Source organism: Dama dama, chromosome 19 (genome assembly GCF_033118175.1).
Source record: "Dama dama isolate Ldn47 chromosome 19, ASM3311817v1, whole genome shotgun sequence".
Classification (NCBI taxonomy): Eukaryota; Metazoa; Chordata; class Mammalia; order Artiodactyla; family Cervidae; genus Dama; species Dama dama.
In genome coordinates this window covers 65,930,532-65,952,565 of record NC_083699.1, presented here as the reverse complement: position 1 = coordinate 65,952,565, position 22,034 = coordinate 65,930,532, and the positions used below count along the sequence as shown (strand labels likewise).

Sequence of the window (22,034 nt, the reverse complement as noted above, 5' to 3'; positions counted from 1 at the left end):
TGATCTTGGGGGCTTGTCAGGTGAAACCACATCTCCCTGCAAGTGTCTCTTCAGCTCATACCTCCAAGCTGGAGGCCACCGCTTGGCGGAGGTCACTTAGGCCCCTAACAAGCCAACAGATGGATACAAGTCCGATGTGCATGACACAGTCAAACTAGCTGAACTGAGATATAAAGTCCTATACCCCAATTCATATATGACTGCAGATAATAAACAAGAACGACTCTGAAAATAAGTGATACTTCCCATTTCTAGTATTTTCTTAAAACAGTATCTGTTTCTGAGAATACAATTATATAATTATTTTCATTTTAAAATCTTATACAAGTAGGAAAAAAAATACGAAAAATAAAAGTTACTTAAATACCATCACCAAGATATACTAAAATTTTGGTTTACTTCATACCCTTTTTTCTCTATGTAGATTATCTGTGAATGAGTAAAGATGTATATATCCTGACCTGAACCCATCCATTTTTGTAGCTGTGATTGTGCTCAGTCACATCTGACTCTTTGGGACCCCATGGACCCCTAACAGGCTCCTCTGTCCATGGGATTTTCCAGGCAAGAATACTGGAGTGGGTTGCCATTTATTTCTCCATTAATAAACATTCTCTTCAACACAATTTTTATTTTATGATGTTGAAAAATCATAACTTATGTAACTGATGTCTTATTATTAAACCTTGGGGTTGTTCCTAAATAAAACCATGCTGAATGGGTTTACAAATAAATATTTGACCAAATATTTTATTATTTCTTTAAAATACATTCTTGAAATATGCCCACTGGGTCAAAAGGTATGGGGTATGAACATTTGATGATTGTGAATACAAACACTGCTGGAATTCCTCAGTGAAATTTGTACCAATTTCGGCACAGCACTCCCCTCTTCCCTTCACCCTCACCAAATGCTGAAAACTATAATTTAAAAAGTACTTTGCCAAGGAGCTGGGGTATCAAAGAGGTTTTTAAGTTTAACTTACATACTCATTTGTATTCATACTCATACTCTGATTGATCATTTGCTTTTTTCTATTAATTATACATTCATGCCCTTTGGCCATTTTTTGACTAGTACATTAACAGTTTTCTTATCTACAAGAGTTCTTTATATATTAAGGCTGTTGATTGTTGCTCTCAATGTGGTACACATACACTAAGGCTGATAATCTAAATATACCCTGAAATTATTAGTTTGGGTGTGATGTGACTTCTCCTTTGGTTTAAGTTCTTTACAGAAAAATAAAACACACACTCAACTTATAGTGTAGAACAAGGCCCATCAAACCCTGGGCAGACTAAGGTACAAAGTGCTCAGTGGACAAACCACAAGGCAGAACTAGTCCAGGTACTCCAACTCACTGAACATGCCTCTCGGTATACAGTTCTTGAAGCTTTTTTTGTCTGAAGAGTTTCTAAAAGATATGTGACACTAAGAATGGATTTATTTAAAAGAATATTTATGTGTAATTCAACAGTTAGGCAGTCACAATACAGTGTAATTAACCCTTTCTTCCATCTGTAAATGGTTCTGTGGTAGGATATACTGCTAACTTTTTATATTTTTAATCAATTCTTGCACTATAAAATGTCATTTAGAAATGTTTTATTTAATTTTTACATGACAATTTTAACATTATAGTAATTTCGTTGTGAAAAATAAAGTTCCATCTTATAGGAAAGAGTGACTCTTCAAGTCACTCATTGGCATCTTTATTTACAGATTAGACCGGGTCAGCCAGTGAAAATCCTAGAAAAAGAAAAGAACAAATATTCAGCCAAAAGAAATAACTATGTCAAACTATATCCTACTTTGCTTGCTCTAAAATCTCAAAGTCCCATTATAATGACACTAGCCACAGTGGGGGTAAATGAAGTTTGATCTCTGATCTAGAGCTTTCCCTAAAAAGGAGCTAACAATCCATTAGTGAATCTTCTGTCTCATCCTACAAAACAACCTAATATCATTTTCTGAATCTTGCCCCATTAATAATAATCAGGGTACACACAAAAAAACTATAGAATATGAAAGAAGCAGAAATACAGGCAAAAGAAGAGAGAAATTTACAAAACAGAAATATGTAGAAAACAAACTTAGGGTTTGTCATTGTTCAGTTGCTCAGTTGTGTCCAACTTTTCGACCCCATGAACTGCAGCACACCAGGCTTCCCTGTCCATCACCATCTCCCGGAGCTTGCTCACACTCACATCCATCGATGTGATGCCATCGAGTCAGTGATGCCATCCAACCATCTCATCCTCTGTCGTCCCCTTCTCCTCCCGCCTTCAATCTTTCCCAGCATCAGGGTCTTTTCCAGTGAATGAGCTCTTTGCATCAGGTGGCCAAAGTATTGGAGCTTCAGCTTCAGCATCAGTCTTTCCAATGAATATTCAGGGTTGATTTCCTTTAGCATGGACTGGTGTGATCTCCTTGCTGTCCAAGGGACTCTCAAGAGTCTTCTCTAGCACCACAGTTTGAAAGCATCAATTCTTTGGTTCTCAGCTTTCTTTAAGGTCCAACTCTCACATCTGCACATGACTACTGGAAAAACCATAGCTTTGACTAGATGGACCTTTGTCAACAAAGTTAATGTCTCTACTTTTTAATATGCTTTTTCATAGATTTTGTTCCAAGCAGCAAGAGTCTTTTAACTTAATAGCTGTAATAACTGTCCACAGTGATTTTGGAACCCAAGAAAATAAAGTCTGTCACCGTTTCCATTGTTTCCCATCTATTTGCCATGAAGTGATGGGACTGGATGCCATGATCTTAGTTTTTTGAATGCTGAATTTTAAGCCAGCTTTTTCACTCTCCTCTTCCAACTTCATCAAGAGGCTCTTTAGTTCCTGTTTCCTTTCTGTCATGAGGGTGGTGTCATCTGCATATCTGAGGTTATTGATATTTCTCCCAGCAATCTTGATTCCAGCTTGTGGTTCATCCAGCCCAGCATTTCGCATGATGTACTCTGCATATAAGTTGAGTAAGCAGGGTGACAGTATACAGCCTCGATGTACTCCTTTCCCAATTTGGAACCAGTATTCTGTTCTTCCATGTCCAATTCTAACTGTTGCTCCTTGACCTGCATACAGGTTTCTCAAGAGGCAGGTAAGCGCGTCTGGTATTCTCATCTCTTTAAGGATGTTTCACAGTTTGTTGTGATCCTATTGCTATGAACTTCTTAGACCTGCTTTTGCTGCACCCCATAAATTTTGATATATTGTATTTCCATTTTCATTTGTCTCAGACATTAAAAAAAATTTTCTTTTTATTTCTTCTTCGACCCCTTTGCTGCTCAGTAGCATGTTGTTTCAGCTCCACATTTTCTAGTTTTCTTTTGTAATTGATTTCAAGTTTTACACTATGGTGGCTGAAAAAGATATTTTGTATGACTTTATTCTTAAATTTATGAAGATTTGTTTTGTATCCTAACATATGCTCTATCCTGGAGAATCTTTCATGTGCACTTGAAAACAATGTGTATACTGCTGTTTTTGAAAGGAATGTTCTGAATATATATGTTATTGACTGGGGAGTTTTTGCAGAAACTAACGCCTGTGGCCAATGATTTTTCATGGAAGTGTATACTGAAATGTTTTTGAATGCGTCATTTAAGGTTGATGTTTCCTAACTGATTTTGTGTTTGGATAAGCTATCACTGATGTAAGTGGATGTTAAAGTTCCCGAATATTATTATATTGATGTCTCTTTCTCTTTAGGTCTGTAAATATTTGCTTTATATCCATGTTTATGTGTGTAGTTTCCTATGTTGTTTGCATATTTACAAATGTTATGTCTTTTTGTTGGATTGACTCCTTTATCATTAAATAATGCCCTTCTTTTTCTCTTATTACAGTCTTTGTTTTGAAGTCTATTTTATCTGATGTAAGTACAGCTACTCTAGCTTTCATCTGGTTTCTATCTGCATGAATTATTTTTTTCCATCTCTTTATTTTCAGTTTGTGTGTATTCTTATAACTGAGAGTCTCTTATAGGCAGCATATAGATGTGTCTTTTATCCATTCAGCCACTCTATTTATTTTTACTCAAGAACTTAATACATTAATATTTAAAGCAATTATTGATAGGTATGTACTTATTGCCATTTTGTTCTTTTCTGGCTGTTTTACAGTTCCCCTTTATTCCTTTTACAAAAGTCCTTCATATCAGTTTTATAAAAACAGAATTTCAGTACAGTTCTATATGTTTCATAGACTCCAAATAGTTAATTCACATTTCATTTACTACCAGGTACCCACTTTGCCCATTTATTTGTCCACTGCCTTGTTCAAAACAGAGAAAAATCTAAGAGCAGATTTATAAAGAACCAAGACAAAAACTACTTGAAAAAATATACAAAACATTGAAAACAACAGCTGATATGCAAGGTGTAAGCTTGAAGGCCAGGTATATAAGAGAAAGCAAAAGCAGCTGGACCAGGATCAAAAGACAAAGCTAAGTATGACAAGCAACTTATTCTGGAATGGAACAGGAACATACTATAAACTTCATCATTTATTTTACTGCTATAGTCTATACTGCAGTTTTGCTTTAGAGGCCAAAGTAACTAACTTTGAATATAGTTGCCCAAATTACCCTGTGATATAATCTCATGTCCTATTGAGCCTATCTCCACTCTCTGCCTTCCAGCCACTGTAGCCTCCTTTCAGCTCCCTGGACTTGCCACGCCCTGTCCTGCTAAAGAGCCTGCACACAGCGTTCTTCTCGCTTCTCTGCTGAGCATGTCCTACTTCCCTGCTTATCCTTCAGCTCTCAATTTAAGCATCACTTCTGAGAAGACTTCCTCGTGACTCCAGTATAAACTGAATTCCTTTGTGGGTTTTTTTTGTTTGTTTTCAAATTTATTTTATTGAAATATACTTAGTTGATTTACAGTGCTGTGTTAATTTTTGCTGAATAGCACAGTGATTCCATTATACCTGTATACAGATAACCTTTTTCATATTCTTTTCCATTATGACTTATAACAGAGTTTTGAACATAGGTCCCTGTGTTATACAGTAGGACTCTGTTGCCTACCCATTTTATATATAACAGTTTGCACCTGCTGATCCTAAACTCCCAATCCATCCCTTCCCTCTCGCCTTTCCCCGTGGCAACCACAAATCTGCTCTCTGTATCAGTCCGCTTCTGTTTCACAGGTAAGTTCATTTGTGACAAATTTTAGATCCCACCTACAGATGATCCCATACAGCATTTGTCTTTCCCTTTCTGACTGACTTCACTTCATATGATCATCTCTAGGTCCTCCCATGATGCTGCAAATGCATAACTTTGTTCCTTTTCACAGCTGAGTAATATTTCATTGTATACAGGTACTACATTTTTATCTGTTCATTTCTTGATGGACATTTAGGTTGCTTCCACGTCTTCATTATTCCAAATAATGCTGCAGTGAACACTGGGGTGCATGTATCTTTTCAAATTATGGTTTTCATCAGATATACGTCCAGGAGCAGGATTGCTGGATCATATGGCAACTCTATTTCTATGTTTCTGAGGAACTTCCATACTGTTTTCCACAGCGGCTGCACCACTTTACACCTCCATCAATAGTGTAGGAAGGTTCCCTTGCCTCCACAACTTCTTGGATTCCTTTGTTTTATGTTTATTCAGAACTGGGTTTCTTTCCTTCAGAGGAATTGCCTCACTCTACTGTGATACATTCTAGTTGAGAGGTGACGGACTGTACTTTCTGACTGGACAATAAACTCCACGAGGTGAGAACTGAGCCTAGCTTTGCTCACTAAGCTATTCTTAGCACCTGACATACCACATCTAATACCTATCTTAACAAATACTCATTGAACAAACAGATGACAGTAACAAACTCAGAAATGGTTTACACAGAACTCTGTAAATAAGAGGGTGTTCTATTTGGTAAATATTTTTGGGGGTGGGCTGAGAGATTCATTTCTGCTTTCTGCTTAGCAACTGCGTTTACCTGGGCTTTCCGAGTGGCCTGTGGCTCAATCATGATGTTGATGAGGGAGGGATTAGTTGTGTCTGCCAGGCTCTGCCTCAGGGATTTCTGGAGTTCTTCTGGTGTTTGTACAAAATACCCTTTGCCTCCAAATGCAGTCATGACAAGCTCATAATGTGAGTGGGGCAGAAGACACATTGGAAGGGCCCTGAAAGAGAAGGTCATAGTCAACAGAAAAGATTGTCTGAAATAATTTGTGGGAAAATTTCAGCTAAACTGAAAGGCATACTTTTCTGTAAACTGAGATGCCTGTACATTAAACTTTCCATACATTTTTTATTGTCTATGTGACAATGTCTAATGAACTTTCCATGATGATGGAAATTTTTTTATCTGTTCTGTCCAATATAGTAGCTACTAGTGACCTGCTGCTCTGAGCACTTTAAATGTGACTAGTTAAAAAGAGGAACTGAATTTTCAATTTAAACTTAAGCAGCCCATATGTGGCTAGTAGCTACCTTGCTGGACAATGTAAGCTATACCATCAACTATTATGAATCCCTCTTCTCATAAAAAAGAAGAAAAAAGGAATGATTACTACAAAACAGCAAATAACAACATAACAACAAAGTCAGCAAGGCTTAAGACACATACCCATGCCCTGATCCCAGATTCACACCTCTCATATCCCACAGCCAGCCACAGTACTGTCTCAGTGTGACTCTGGCATCAGATGACCAAGATTTAGCTAAGTGGTAAAAGGAAGGAAGACCTCTGTAGCATAAACAACATGTAAACGTCTATATTCCTATATTGTATAGTAGGAATAGTAGGACTAGGAGCATTTTGCAATAAGCTTTTTTGTTAACAAGGCTTAGACATCAAACTCAGTCACCTGAGACTTCAGTGGCTCCCTGACCATAAACTATTCATTGAAGTGCCAATCAAGGATGATTGTGCAAAAAGGAACCATGCAGACAGCTTCTGCCCTGTAGAGCAGCTGACTGTGAAAAGCAGCAATATTTACATCATGCAAGCACATTCCAGTACAGTACACTTTTTAAACAGAGATTAAACTAGATGAGAAAAGTAAATATATGCTGTTCTGGGTTACTTACACTGTAGTAGCATCTCCAAATTTTAACATTTCCTTCCAACTATCTGTATCAAAACCTTGATAAATTCCATTATTATTCACCACCAAAAGTACAATTGGCAAGTTGTACCTAAAATTGAAAGCAAAATATAAAGGAAATCATTTTCCACTCTAATGCAATTTCTTTTCATTGGATTAAAATTTTAACTTGAAAATGGGCAGTTTTCCATAAGTTTTTTTGTAGTATGAGGGTAAGACTAAAAATTAAGCATTTGTTATCCTAGTGAAAGTGAAAGTTGCTCAGTTGTGTCTGACTCTTTGCGACCCCATGGACTGTAGCCTGCCGGGCTCCTCTGTCCATGGGATTCTCCAGGCAAGAATACTGGAGTGGGCTGCCATACCCTTCTCCAGGGATCTTTCCAACCCGGGGATGGAACCCCAGTCTCCTGCACTGCAGGCAGACTCTTTACCCTCTGAGCTATCAGGGAAACCTTAATAAAGATTATCAAATTATTAACAGAAATATCATGTAGCAATAGAAAGAATGAAAGGTTAGTGGTTGGCAGACTGGTCCTACAACTATGCAGCTGTGAACCTCGGGCAAATCACCGAGTTTTTCTGAACCTTGGTTTTCACAGATCTAGGGGCTAACAAGAATGACACCTTCCATATTTAATCCCCGCTGAAGCACCTAGATTACTTCAACTGTTCCTCACAACTGTCCATTAAGGTAGGAACTAGTATGATTCCTCTTCCTGTTTTAGAGGAGACTGAAGTTTGGTTAAGAGACTTATTTTGGGTCTTGGCAGTACAGCCAGCATTTAAATAATCCAGGCCATCTGACCCAGAGGCTGTGGTCTTAACTACCAAGCTCTGCTATCTCCCCAAAGAAATCAAGATTTTCTCAGACCAGAATTTCCTTTCAGTGACATAAAAACTACTCCCCTGTTTTGCATTAGGCAAGTGGGTCTTGGGTATAATTTTTCACATTTCAGAGAAAGAAATGCCCGGATTCAGGATGCTTTTTTACCTGCAGATGGTTTCTACTTCCATGCCAGAAAATCCAAATGCACTGTCTCCTTCCACACAGATGACCCGCTGCCCTGGGTTTCTATCTTTAGCCACTATAGCAGCTGCAATGGCAAATCCCAAACCGACTCCCATTGTTCCAAAAGTACCAGCATCAAGTCTGTTGGGGAACAGAGCTAAAATGAAACTCTCTGGGCATATCACAGATGGTGTGGTTGGCACAAATCTAGTCATATCCACATGGCTCATGGAACAATAAAGAACAATAAAAACATTCTCCTTAGTATTAAGACTGTGAGAAACTAATTTGTTACGGATAAGCAGAATGAATGGGAAAAATCACCTATGATTGCTTGGAAGACTACAAATATATCCTCAGAACACAGAGTACACAAATTATCATATGACCTCAGGACACATCAAGCATTGCTGTTCAGTCGCTAAGTCGTGTTTGACCCCATGGACTGCAGAATGCCAGGTTCCTCTGTTCTCTGCTATTTTCTGGAGTTTGCTCAAATTCATGTCCATCGAGTCAGTGATGCCATCCAACCATCTTATTCTCTGCCAGTCCCTTCTCCTTTTGCCTTCAATCTTTCCCAGCAGCAATGTCTTTTCCAGTGAGTTGGTTCTTCACATCAGGGGGCCAAAGTATTGGAGCTTCAGCTTCAGCATCAGTCCTTCCAATGAATATGCAGGGTTGAATTCCCCAAAGATTGACTGGTTTGATCTCCTTGCAGTCCAAGGGACTCTCGGAGTCTTCTCCAGCACCACAATTTGAAAGCATCAATTTTTTAGCACTCAGCCTTCTTTATGGTCCAACTCTCATATCCACACATAACTACTGGAAAATTCATAGCTTTGACCATACACATCTTTGTTGACAAAGTGATGTCTCTGCTTTTAATACGCTATAGGTTTGTCACAGCTTTACTTCTAAGAAGCAAATGTTTTCTAAGTTGCCTCTTTAGTGCAACAGGCAGCTCGTCAGTCTCATGTGCTTGCTCTGATCCAAGCACAGAAATGCTCCAAAATCTCACCTAAAAATACATTTATTAAGTATGTCCTTATGGGCACACAGAATTCTCAAATGTTTTTATTAATTTGTTTTTTGTCATTTCTAATTTAACACATTATATAATTCATTATAATTCCTTTTTTGGAAGCCTTACCTGTGGCGAGGAAGGTAGTTTTGAAGCACAGTGCGTCCAATATCCATAGTATTTGCTCCTTCACTCACCACAAAACAGTCTCTGGGTAGTTGTTCTTGAACATGGTGGAATACTGTGTAATAGTTCATAGGCAGAGATGTTTTGGAAGCTAATTCCTAAAATATTAGAGGGAAATATAATCAAATTAGATTAGGACACAATGAGAAAAAAAAACATCAATAAGCTACTTTTGAACTGATTTGCAACAACTATTTAGGTTGGTGCAAAAGTAACTGTGGTTTTGTACTGCTGAACTTTGCTGTTTGATATTGGAATATATTCTTAAATAAATGTGGTTATGTTATACATCATTTTCATGTGCATTTCGCACTTTATGTGTTTTTGCTTATGACATTACTTGCTGTTTATTTTATATTTATTATAGACTAGGCAAATGATGTTAAGACAAAAAGCAAATCCAAGCGATTTTCTTATTCGAGTTCAAAATGGGTCATAAAGCAGCAGAGACAACTCGCAACATCAACACTTTTGGCCCAGGAGCTGCTAACAAATGTACACTGTGGTGGTGGTGCAGGAAGTTTTGCAAAGGAGACAAGAGCCTTGAAGATGAGAAGTACAGTAGCCAGCCATCAGAAGTTGACAGTGACGAACGGAGAGCAATCATCGAAGCTGACTGTAAGCTGATCTCTTACACGAGAAGTTCAACAGCTCAATGTCGACCACGCTACAGTCGTTTGGCATTTGAAGCAAATTGGAAAGGCGAAAAACCTCAGTAAGTGGGTGCCTTTTGAGATGACCAAAAACCAAAAAAATTGTCACTTTGAAGTGTTGTCCTTTCTTATTCTATGCAACAACAACGAACCATTTTTTGATTGGACTGTGATGTGAGACAAAAAGTAGATTTTACATGACAACCGGTGATGACCAGCTCAGTGGTTGGGCCCAGAAGAAGCTCCAAAACTCTTCCCAAAGCCAAACTTGCACCAAAAAAAGGTCATGGTCACTGTCTGGTGGTCTGCTGCCCATCTGATCCACTACAGCTCTCTGAATCCCAGTGAAACCATTACATCTGAGAAGTCGGCTCAGCAAACCGATGAGATGCACTGAGAACTGCAGCACCTGCACCTGGTACTGATCAACAGAACGGGCCTAATTCTCCTCCATGACAACGCCCGACCCATGTCACATAGCCCGTGTGTCCAAAGGTGAACAAATTGGGCTAGGAAGTGTTGCTTCACCCACCATGTTCACCTGACTTCCTGCCAACCGACTACCACATCTTCAAGCATCTTGACAACTTTTTGCAGGGAAAATGCTTCCATAACCAGCAGGAGGTAGAAAATGCTTCCCAAGAGTTCACTGAATCCCAAAGCATGGATTTTTATGCTACAGGCAAAAACAAACTTATTTCTTGTTGGCAAAAATGTATTAATTGTAACAGGTCCTATTTTGATTAATAAAGATGTATTCGAGCCTAGTTATAATGATTTAAAATTTATGGTCCGAAACCACAATTACTTTTTCACCAACCTAATGTAAGCTATGAAATTCCCAAATGGTCATCAGATGACCACTCTGAGAAGCTATCTTACTTGTATACAGTCCTAGGGAACAGGCCAAGCAAAACAGGTCCTAGTCCCAATTTGGAACACAATCAAATAAGCCAGGAAATATCCCTCTTCCTGAAGATCCACTATGCACAGTAGCATATTAAGGACCAAGATGTCCCATAGTAAAGACAGCTAAAAACACTGGGTTAAGCAAAACTAAACAGTCTTATTTGAGCACTTTCAGGAAAAGACTGCCTTAGAAAAAGTGAAAATTTTATTCTAGAAGATTTTCATCTAAAATATGGCCTTATATTAAAAATAAAAAATGAAGTTGGGGTTTTAGAAAATCTGAAAATCTAGTCCTTCCCTACACACAGCACTGGGAAGGAGCTATGCTTCACCCACTACTCTGGAGGGACTCTAAATGGAGAAGAAGACAGCAAGGTCAAGGTCCTTGTCTGGCCAAATGCCTTTAAGAGTATCAGCAGCAGAGCCCCATCTCGTCCCAGCACTGCTTCTTCACCTGGACCACTTTCATTTGCTGGAGATTGTACCCAAGATGGATGAGGGACCCTCCTATACTCCTGCACCAGAGAAGACAGGCAAGATCCTTCCATCTTAAACCAAGGTGATTCCTATAGAAAAGAAGGAATTAATCACAATCTCATTCAGGAAAAAGAAGTGTGACTGGCTCTTGATAGGAGAAACAGACACTGATTAAAATTCCAAAGAAAGAAAGAATCATGTATAATCAACTCTACTTGTTTGGAAAATGCAAATTTATTCCAAGACAATCGATATATTAGGGAACAATATGGGTATAGCTGGAATTTCATATTTGCTTATGCATGATTCTATCAGTTAGAAACAGTACACAAACAGAAAACTGCACTCAGCTGAACCAAGATGCAGAGGAATACATAGAACAGTGGGGGGAAAAAATCAGGAACCACCTTTCTCACAATCAAAGAGAAAACGCTGTCCATAAGTAAAGACTTTAAACAGAAACTGAAGAATCCTGCAGAAGTGGTACATTTTGGGGCTAACTTTGGATGGTTTGGTAATTTCATACGTTACTACAATTTCCAAAGCGTTTAGCTACCAGGTAAAGCCATGAGCAAAGATGAGGAAGTTGAGAAAGAATTTCCACCAGTGACACAAAAGTTTCAGTTGGAAAAGAAGGCTACAAATGGTCTCACTGACAGAACAGAATAGATCACAGCAGCATAACATACCGTAAGGTAACATAAAAGTGAGGGGATGATGTGTTAATTAACTAGATAGGGAGAATTCTTTCACAGTGTGTATGTATACCAAAGTACCATGATATACTTTACTTTATAATTTTATACCTTAATAAAATTGAAATTAAAAAAAAAGAAAAAGGTGGCTATACATTAGATCAAATTTTCAATTTTGATGAAACACTTATTTAAATGAATGCCTTAAAGAACTTACACCTTAAAGGCAGAAAAACATGCCCCAACATGCCCCAGGATTTAAGGTTCCAAAAGATCTCCTGTGATTTGGTACCAAGGTCAAACTGAGGATTAGGAGCCACAGCCATCCACATTGACTCTTACCGCTCTGTCCAGTGTCAGATCCCCGCTTTCCACCGCTTCGCAGTAACTCACAAGATGTAACCCTTTCAGTGCTCACTTTCACAAGAAACTCAGGTGCTGTATTTATTGTAATACATATACAAATGTGTGTGTATGTATATCTTATGCATGGTGATTTTAGAAATGCATATGTGTACATGCTATGACAGAACTAACAACCATGGACCTGCAGCATTCCTGAATATCAGTGGGTCCCATATTACCTTGGATAAAGCTTCATTGCTCTTCATTTTTTCTCTCAGAACTTTCCACCACTTGCTCTCAGGAGGATACTGCCATGGTGTTTTATCAAATTCTTCTAAAAGCTAAAAAAAGAAACTTTTTCTTTCCTTTTTGAAAATAAGCTTAAATCATATTAGCATAAAAGTCTCTTCTAAAGAAGACAATACAGCTACACTATCCTACACTTCACATCACTCATATTCTGTTTTTCCTCTTTGCAGTAAACAACTGATAGAAGATAAACAGGTACCACAGAAAAGCCTCTGCTTAGTTCAGTGACAACCTCTGCCAGAAGCTGGGATTCCATAAGACAAAACAGAAGTGATGCCCCAAGCACATATCACAGGCAGGGGCGTTCATAAGTCCTCCTCTGCATTTGACACCAGAAGCAAAATCAAAGAACCTGGGCAAGAAGGTTCAGAGCCCTAATACCTAGGGATCCCCATGACAGAGATCAAATGTTCCAGAGTGTTTTAATATGTGGTTGGGGGTCACAGCCTAATTTTGTGTAATGATGACTATGATACTAATTTAAATCCAAAGCTAAGTGATAAATGTGCTATATTTTATCTCCTATCACAGTGGAATGTATAAATTATATACAAATAATAAGAATCTGGATAAGTCACTGATAACAGCTTGAAGAGTAAAAATATCTTTATTGCCAAAAGAAGCACTAAGCTAGAATTTTTTCCAGTAGGTAAAGCCATTTCTTGGCTCTAAGTTCAGTTCCTCTGGAAGCTGTATTATAATCTTTCATATAGCTGGATCAGTTTGCCAACCAAATGCCTTTAAATTTTCACTCATTTCAAAAATGCTTAACGTACTCACATGATCTATATATAAGGAGTTGGATTTACCAAGTCCTACAGTTATATTTAAGAATAGCTTTCTATCATAAATTTTATTTTAGATATTAAAAGACCTGTTACCAAGTGAAACATTTTCAAGAACTGACTTGTGTTAAGACCAAGCCACATAAACTAGAATCTGGGCAAAAGCTCTCACCTGTTTAGTGACAGCATTTATGTCTCCAAGCAAGGTCACAGCAGGCCTTACATTATTCCCCAATTCTTCTGCACAGATATCAACCTAAAAAAGAGACAAGCTAAAGAATAAGCCATGTTTATTCTTAAAAATCATTCAAGAATCAAGACTGAATAAATGGACTGTGCATGTTACACATATGCATATGATTTAGATTCAATATTCAAGAAGTTCCTTAATAAAAGTAAAAATCCATAGAACTATATGAGTATCACGGCTAGTATAGAAACCTCACTAACTTCCCTCATTTTAAAATCTACTCTGCAGAACTTCAGTATTATTCCATTATACTCACAGGAATACATTTGAGTTGATCAATTATAGTGTTGAATAATAAGGTTATACTTAATTACACTAGAATTCATATTCAGAGCAGGAGCTCTCAAGTTTGAACATGTATCAGAACAACCTGGCAGGCTTGTTAAACCAGATCTGAAAGAGACACGTGCACCCCAATGTTAATCACAGCACTGTTTATAATTGCCAGGACATGGAAGCAACCTAGATGCCCATCAGCAGACGACTGGATAAGGAAGCTATGGTACATATACACTATGGAATATTACTCAGCCATTAAAAAGAATTCATTTGAATCAGTTCTAATGAGATGGATGAAACGGGAGCCCATTATACAGAGTGAAGTAAGCCAGAAAGATAAAGAACACTACAGCATACTAACACATATATATGGAATTTAGAAAGATGGTAATGATAACCCTATATGCAGAACAGAAAAAAAGACACAGATGTACAGAACAGACTTTTGGACTCTGTGGGAGAAGGCGAGGATTGGATGTTTCAAGAGAACAGCATCCAAACATGTATATTATCTATAGTGAAACAGATCACCAGCCCAGGTTGGATGCATGAGACAAGTGCTCAGGCCTGGTGCACTGGGAAGACTCAGAGGGATTGGGTAGAGAGGGAGGTGGGAGGGGGGACTGGTATGGGGAATACATGTAAATCCATGGCTGATTCATGTCAATGCATGACAAAACCCACTACAATATTGTAAAGTAATTAGCCTCCAATTAATAAAAATAAATGAAAAAAAAAAAGAATAGCATTGCAACAAATATACTATCAAAGGTGAAACAGATCACCAGCCCAGGTTGGATGCATGAGACAAGTGCTCAGGGCTGGTACACTGCGAAGACTCAGAGGGATGGGATGGAGAAGGAGGCAGGAGGTGGGGATCAGGATGGGGAACACATGTAAATCCATGGCTGATTCATGTCAATGTATGGCAAAAACCACTACAATACTGTAAAGTAATTAGCCTCCAACTAATAAAAATAAATGAAAAAATAAATAAATAAAAATAAATCAGAGACTGCAAGAATCCACCTCAGAGTTTCTTCTCTCAAGAGGTCGAGGGTGGGGCCCCAAAATGTGCATTTCTAACAGACTTCCCAGTGGTGCTGAGACTGCTGGTCCGGGAACCACAGTTTGAGAGCCACTCATTGGGAAAGGCTGGGAGAGACTGAGGGCAGGAGGAGAAGGGGGTGACAGAGGACGAGATGGTTGGGTGGCATCACCGACTCAATGCATATGAGTTTGAGCAGATTCCAGGAGATAGTGAAGGACAGGGAAGCCTGGCGTGCTGCAGTCCAATGGAGTCACAAAGAGTCAGACACGACTGAGCGGCTGAACAACAATCCAGGAAAAGCATGATTGTGCCCTATTTACTCAGAATTCTGCTCCATTTCTGGATGGCCATGGGTCAGTGAAGACAGCTTCCTGAGGAGTAGGAACTCACGATGGACTCTATTCTGTAATAAAGAGGTGGCAGCATCTTCCAGTACAACCCAGGTCTTGTTTGTCTGTGGCTTTAGTTTTCAACGGTCCCCAAGTTGACTTAGGAAGTAAAAGGTAAACAGGGAGAAGACAGCATTGTAGCAAGGTCTTTACTTTACACAATCTATGTAGGGCAAATAGGTTTGTACACACACTAGTACTGGTTTTTCTACCAGTAGGGAAACCGGTTTATAAAGAAGGTCATAAAGATACAAAAGCTTATTCCAAACATTGTTTAATGACATAGCTGCACCATTGTTTATAGAGGTTTCTAACCAAAGGGTGTTTGATAGTTTGGGAATCTAAAGAAACAACTCAATTCCTAATAGAGCTGAATGTTTTATTCTAATCTACCTCCTACTTGAAACTCTTTTGTCTACCTTGAAATATATCGGGACTCTGAAGAAGAGGTAAATTGTGCTTTTCAAACTATTTAAAACTTGATTTTGAAAGGTTTTCTGGTTAGAAGCAAAGTGAAACATTATGTTTCACAGGCTTGAAAAGGCACTTTGAAAGTGCCACTTGAAAAGGTACTTTGGTACCTGCAATTATGGTAGACAATTTAAAAAATTCTACCTAAGTAAAAAGAGAAACAGTTCTTTATAAAAGTCAAGAAGAAAGCAGAGCTGGTAATGCTGAGAGAACAATAAAGGACACATAGCTTTGACTTTACCTGGATAAACTTCACGTCTGGCTGATACCTTGGAGGCAGTCCAAAATGCAAAATCCAATTTAATCTGGCACCAAGTAACACAATTACATCAGCAAATTGCAAAGCCCTATTAAAAAGAAAAATCTGGTATAACAAAAAGTATATCTACATTCTTATTTGAATTATTCTAAAATTAATTTCTAAAGTATTTGGAAAAGTCTAAATAATTTGGAGTTTACCCTGCTCTTCAGAATGGGCTTAAATGGTAAATTTGATCTTTCAAACTGAAATAATTTATGAAGTCATCCTATTTAAATGGTAATCTAAAAGCTGACATAAGCAGAAAATACTACCATACTCTATAGCATTTATTACTTTTTCATCATTAGAAAAATTATACAAGTCTACTGTAGATAATCAAGAAAAAACAGGAAAGTATAAGGAAAAAGTCAAAATTACCCAATATTACTATCAACTTATAAACTATTATTAAGATCCTGGCATATTTTCATTAGTCTTTAATCTGTCTACAATGCGAGAGACCTGGGTTGGGAAGATCCCCTGGAGAAGGGAAAGGCTTCCTATTCCAATGTTCTGGCCTGGAGAATCCCATGGATTGTATAGTCCATGGGGTCACAAAGAGTCGGACATGACTGAGCTACTTTTACTTTCACTTTTTTTTCTACGCGTGTATATTTTTATACAGCTGAGCTTATATACTAAATACTGTCTCATGCACTTTTGCTTACATATGCTTTCCTTTCCTATTAAGTTATTCTTAAATACAAATTTTAAAAGCTACACATTTTGTTGGACACAAATTGATTTCTCCTCTTCTCAACTGCTGAACATTTTTTTTGTTATTAATAGTCTGGGTTGCATATCTTTATTTGACCACTTCGTATTGATTCCTAGAAGCAGGTATTTTTACGATGATTGATTCACTTTCCCAAACTGCTTTCAAAAAATATTACACCAAGTGTATTTGTAATACTTTTACATATTAATATCTTAATATTTTTGTCAATTTATTTTTGCTTTGATAGCCACTCTGATAGTAAACATAGCTATCAATTCTTGCTTTCCTTTTGTTTACCTCATACATCTTTGCTTGTTTTTACACTGTATCATTTTTAGATCTGTCTCTAATGATACATATAACCATCATTATTATTGATCCAATTGAAAGGTCTCTGCCTTTTTGCAGGATAATTTTTATTATCATAATTGCCGTAGGTTTTGTTCTTTCTACTTCTTGACTGTTTCCCTTTTTTCTTATTTCTTTTGCCCAAAGAGGATCTTTTGCTTTTGTCTTCTGTAGTGGTTTATGCCATTTTTCACAGAAATTCAGCTATTATTTTAACTATATGGTAAAAAAAAAAAAAAAAAACTATTCTTATATACTGCTTTGGTCCTGTGGTCCAATTTAACAAACACATAAAAACTGGAAATGGAGCGATAGATTTGCTTATAGATACTCCAAAACCCTTAAAATTGTTGATACATTTATAGCCCCTTACAATCTTTTTTACATTATTAATGTCATTAATATTACCTTCTTAAAATTCAACAAGAATGAAGATAAACTTCAGTTCAACCCAAGTTAAAGTGTATTTTAAGAAAACAGTGTAAAAAAAAAAAAGAAAACAGTGTAATAACTAATTTGGCTACTGTTCAATGTATGAGAGTTAGTCACTCAGTCATGTTGGACTCTGTGTGACCCCACGGACCCACCAGGCTCTGCTATGCATGGAATTTTCCAGGCAAGAATACTGAAATGGATTGCCATTTCCTTCTCTAGGGGATCTTCCCAACCCAGGGATCAAACCAGGGTCTCCTGCATTACAGGCAGATTCTTTACCATCTGAGAGACCAGGGAAGCCCATACAATGTATACTATTATGAAAAAAAAGAAAAGTTACGAGCCTATTAAAATAGCATTAAATGAGTAACATTAAAGGCTGAACAGCAAACATTACATTTTAAAAATCCTCAAAGCTAACTGAGTGTGTGCATGACAACATGAAAATTACCAAGTATAGCACAACGGTGAATTGTGGAGAGGGAAGAAGAAATGGATGGGATCAGGTAAGACACACAGGGACTACAAACAAATCTGTCATTTTTTGTTTCTCAGAAATAACCTTAAGCAACAACATAATATTAGATGAAGTGGAGTGGTGGTTACATAGTGTTCACTAAATTACTCTCTCAATTGTATATTTATAGTATTTCAAAATAAAGAAATTAAAAGAAAAAAAAAAAAAAAAAAACATGGTTTATCAGAAAATGTGTTTTGGCCATAAAATCAGGAAAAGGGACCCAGAATGCCTGAAAGCATGGAGGAGAAGCTCTGTGGTTTTCTTTTTCTCTGTGTCTCTCCCCCAGCTGTGCTCTGAGGGCAGCACAGTAGCACTGCAGTAAGTCTCTCCGTTTCCTTTCTTCAGCCACACTGCACAGCATGTGTAATCTTCCCTTATCAGGGGTTGAACCCGTGCCTCCTGCTTGGAAGTACAGTCTTAACCACTGGACCACAGTCCTAAGCAGCTAAATTCCCAAGAGAAACTTCGTTTTTCAGGCCAGAGGAACTGGGAAAAGAGGCCCCTGTGCTGTAGAAAGTATGGGGGCATGCCCCTTTTTTTACATCTTTTTTTTTCTGCCACTTTGCCTCAAAGGCAGAACCTGTTGTATGGTACTATAAGGTATCAGCAAGGGGAAGGAACAGTGATTCTGGGAAATGGGAGTAGGGTTTGGGCTGTGTCCTAATAGAGAAAGGAAATCCCTCGTTCTGGACAGGAACCAGCACGTTCTCATCCAGAACAGGGGCTGCGGCTCAGCCCTGGGCTGGGCACGAATGGCCAGAGTCAAAGGAGCACAGTAGAGGCCCTGGAGATTAACTGACCCTGGGACATGCCCACAGTGAGTGAGACAGGACCTGCAGTCTGGACCCAACCAAGCAAACTGCCTGTTAAACACACAAACAAAATCAACCTTCCACAGAGGATTTCTATACGATCTAGAATATCACAACATAATATTCAAAATTATAGGGTACAACAAAAAACTACTCAACATGCACACACAAAAGATAACCAATTTCAGAAGAAAATATAAGGAATAGATACCAATTGTACTGATGACACAGATGTTAGAATTAGTAAACGTACTTTGAATCAGCTATTATGACTATGTTCCATAAGGTAAACAAAAATACTTTTCAAATAAGTGGGAAGATAAAAATTCTCTGCAGGGAGGACTTTCCTGGCGGTCCCATGGTTAAGAACCTACCTGCCAATGCAGGAGACATGGGGTCACTCCCTGGTCTGGGAGGATTCCACAGGCCATGGAACTAAGCCGTGCCCCACAGCTAGTGAGCCCAAACACCTCACCTCCTAAAGCCTGCAAGCCACACTGCCTGTGCTCCACAAGAGAAGCCCACACACCACAACCAGACAGCCCTGGCTGGTTGCAGCTAGAGAAAGCCTGTGTGCAGCAACAAAGACCCAGAACAGACAAAAACAAATCAGTCAATGAATAAATAATTTTTTAAAGTTCTCAGCAGACAAAAAGGAAATATAAAAAAGAGAAAAGGATTAAAATGAAACAGTTATTCAGGGACCTCTGGGACAATATCAACAATATTTGTGTTACTCTGGAAAAAAAGATGGGTGCAGAAAAACATATTTGAAGAAATAATGGTCAAAACTTTTCAAATTTGGTGAAGACATCAATGTATAGACTTAAGAAGATTAGAAAATCTCAAACAAGATAAATTAAAAAAAAAAAAAACCGTATCCAAACACATCATAATTAAATTGCTGAGAACCAAAGATGATAAAATATTCTGAACACAGCCACAGAAAAACAAGATAATGTTACATATAGGGGATCAGAGATTCAAATGACTACAAATTTCTCATCTGAAATCATGAGGCTCAGAAGATAGAGAACAGTGTTAAAAGTGCTGAAAAGTCTAAAAAGAAATGGGTATGCTTAAAAATACATGATTCTTTCAGAACTTCTACTAGATTCATTCAAGTCACAAGCTAATTTAAATGAGTCTGAAATCTGCCAAGCTATTGTATTTAAAATCTGGAGTTGTCCCATACCTGGATCTGGCAGCAGCTACACAGTTTGGATGGTTGTCACGGATCACACCCTTTCCCATGGGGGTGGGCAGAAACGGCAACTTACACTGCTCCACCAACTTCCTGATGCTCTCCTCTGCATGGGCATAAGCGGCACCTACAACAAATCCAAATGTATTGGACAAGGCAGTTAAACTCCAGATACTTACAAGAGTTCATGTGAGACTGCTTTTAGAACTTGTCAAAGATTCTTCTGCTCAGGGCTTAAGCTCAAAACAAATGGCGACTTGTGGTTTTTTTATCTTTGGTATTTTAAAATGTTAAAGAAGGCAATAGTTCTAATTCCTCCCTCCCCCCAGCCAAGTAATAGTATCAATTATTCTGAAGTATGTCTACCCACAAACAAAAGTTGCACCTTGCACTCTTGCTGTTCTTAATTGTCGATTCTATGCTATGTTCCTCCTGAATTACTACCACTAACAATTACCTGAACACACACAGACTGGGAGGTACAGGCGGGAAAGCAAAGACTTTGCTCTGACAGGTAAAAGCAACCTCACACATTGCTCCCCACCACCAGCCAACCAGGACTGCACATCGTCTAGTCTACGTATGGCAATTCTAACAAGGGGCCTAAGTTTCTAAAGCTCTGTAGATCACTTTGTAAGTTCCATAATCCAGTGACTGCAATAGGACCAAACTCGAGGCAGTCACACCCTTTGTTTATTTACAGTTATGTGCCTGCAGGAATAACCATGTCTTACACCCTCAATAGCACTGGAAACAACTCACTGTTTGAATACAGAAATGATTTTGTTTCTCATGTTACCAAGGCCGTCATTTTAGCTATTTAACTTTATGCTCTTTCTCAGAGTTAGTAAATATCACTCCACATCCAGAATTTATAATTCTCTGCTGAATCCAAGCAAATAGTGTAGTACATTCAGATTCAATGTAATATTCACCCCTATAAAAAAACCTTACAATCTTTTCTCACCCATGCAGGATGAAAAATATTTCCTTTTTATTTTTCAAAACACTTCCTTGTATTCTCCTTCTTGCCTCAATATCTTGGTCCATTCGGTTCCCTCTTCCTGCACTGCCTGGGTTCTCTGTGTTCACTCTGTGACCAGTTACCCATGTCTTTTTCCACTGGGCAGTTACAGCATCATCTCTTCTGAATTGTTTTTCCACATCACCACACAAAAACGTTGTTGCTACTTCCCCTGAGAACCCACCTCAGTTCTCTACACACACCACACATACTGATGATCAGGTCTGTCTACCAGCTGTTGTTGCTGAGTTGTGTCCGACTCTTGTGACCCCATGGACTGTAACCCACTAGGCTCCTCTGTCATGGGATTCTCCAGGCAAGAATACTGGAGTGGGTTGCCATTTCCTTCTCCAGGGGACCTTCCCAACCCAGGGATCGAACATGCATTGCAGGCAGATTCTTTACTGTCTGAGACGTCAGGGAAGCAAATGATGGCGTCAAGCTCTAAACAGAATCGGCATTCTTTTGAAAGCCTAGCAAGATTTAGAGTTCCATTCAGTGCTACCTTTCCCAATGATGACAAGGGGCTGCTTGGCATCCCTAATAACAGATGCTGCCGTGGATACAGCAGAGGTTTCTGCCATGCTAATAGGAGGTGGCATACAGCACTCCACATACCTGGAAATAAAGAGCTCTGTTAATTAAAGCAGGCCAATTTTTAAACTTTTTTATTGTGAAAATATCAAATACAAAAAAAGGTAGGAAAAAAACAGTATAATAAACTGCATACACCCACCCTGTAGATGCCACTACTAATATTTTA

The 22,034-nt window shown here is 38.3% G+C and overlaps 1 protein-coding gene across 3 annotated transcripts in view; it reads right to left on the bottom strand.

Moving 5' to 3' along the window:
* Positions 1-1,592: 1,592 nt before the first annotated feature.
* The window catches only part of HACL1 (2-hydroxyacyl-CoA lyase 1), a 29,677-nt gene continuing 9,235 nt past the window's right edge, over positions 1,593-22,034 (bottom strand). For all 3 annotated transcript variants that reach the window (XM_061167277.1, XM_061167275.1, XM_061167276.1), the window contains 10 exons: positions 21,777-21,889; positions 20,239-20,374; positions 16,151-16,256; positions 13,642-13,725; positions 12,615-12,716; positions 9,240-9,394; positions 8,072-8,230; positions 7,064-7,171; positions 5,967-6,153; positions 1,593-1,753 (listed from right to left, as the gene is read on the bottom strand). In XM_061167277.1, the coding sequence (XP_061023260.1) occupies positions 1,721-1,753; positions 5,967-6,153; positions 7,064-7,171; positions 8,072-8,230; positions 9,240-9,394; positions 12,615-12,716; positions 13,642-13,725; positions 16,151-16,256; positions 20,239-20,374; positions 21,777-21,889 (1,183 nt within the window). In that variant the 3' untranslated portion in view covers positions 1,593-1,720. The remainder of the gene's footprint in view (positions 1,754-5,966; positions 6,154-7,063; positions 7,172-8,071; positions 8,231-9,239; positions 9,395-12,614; positions 12,717-13,641; positions 13,726-16,150; positions 16,257-20,238; positions 20,375-21,776; positions 21,890-22,034) is intronic.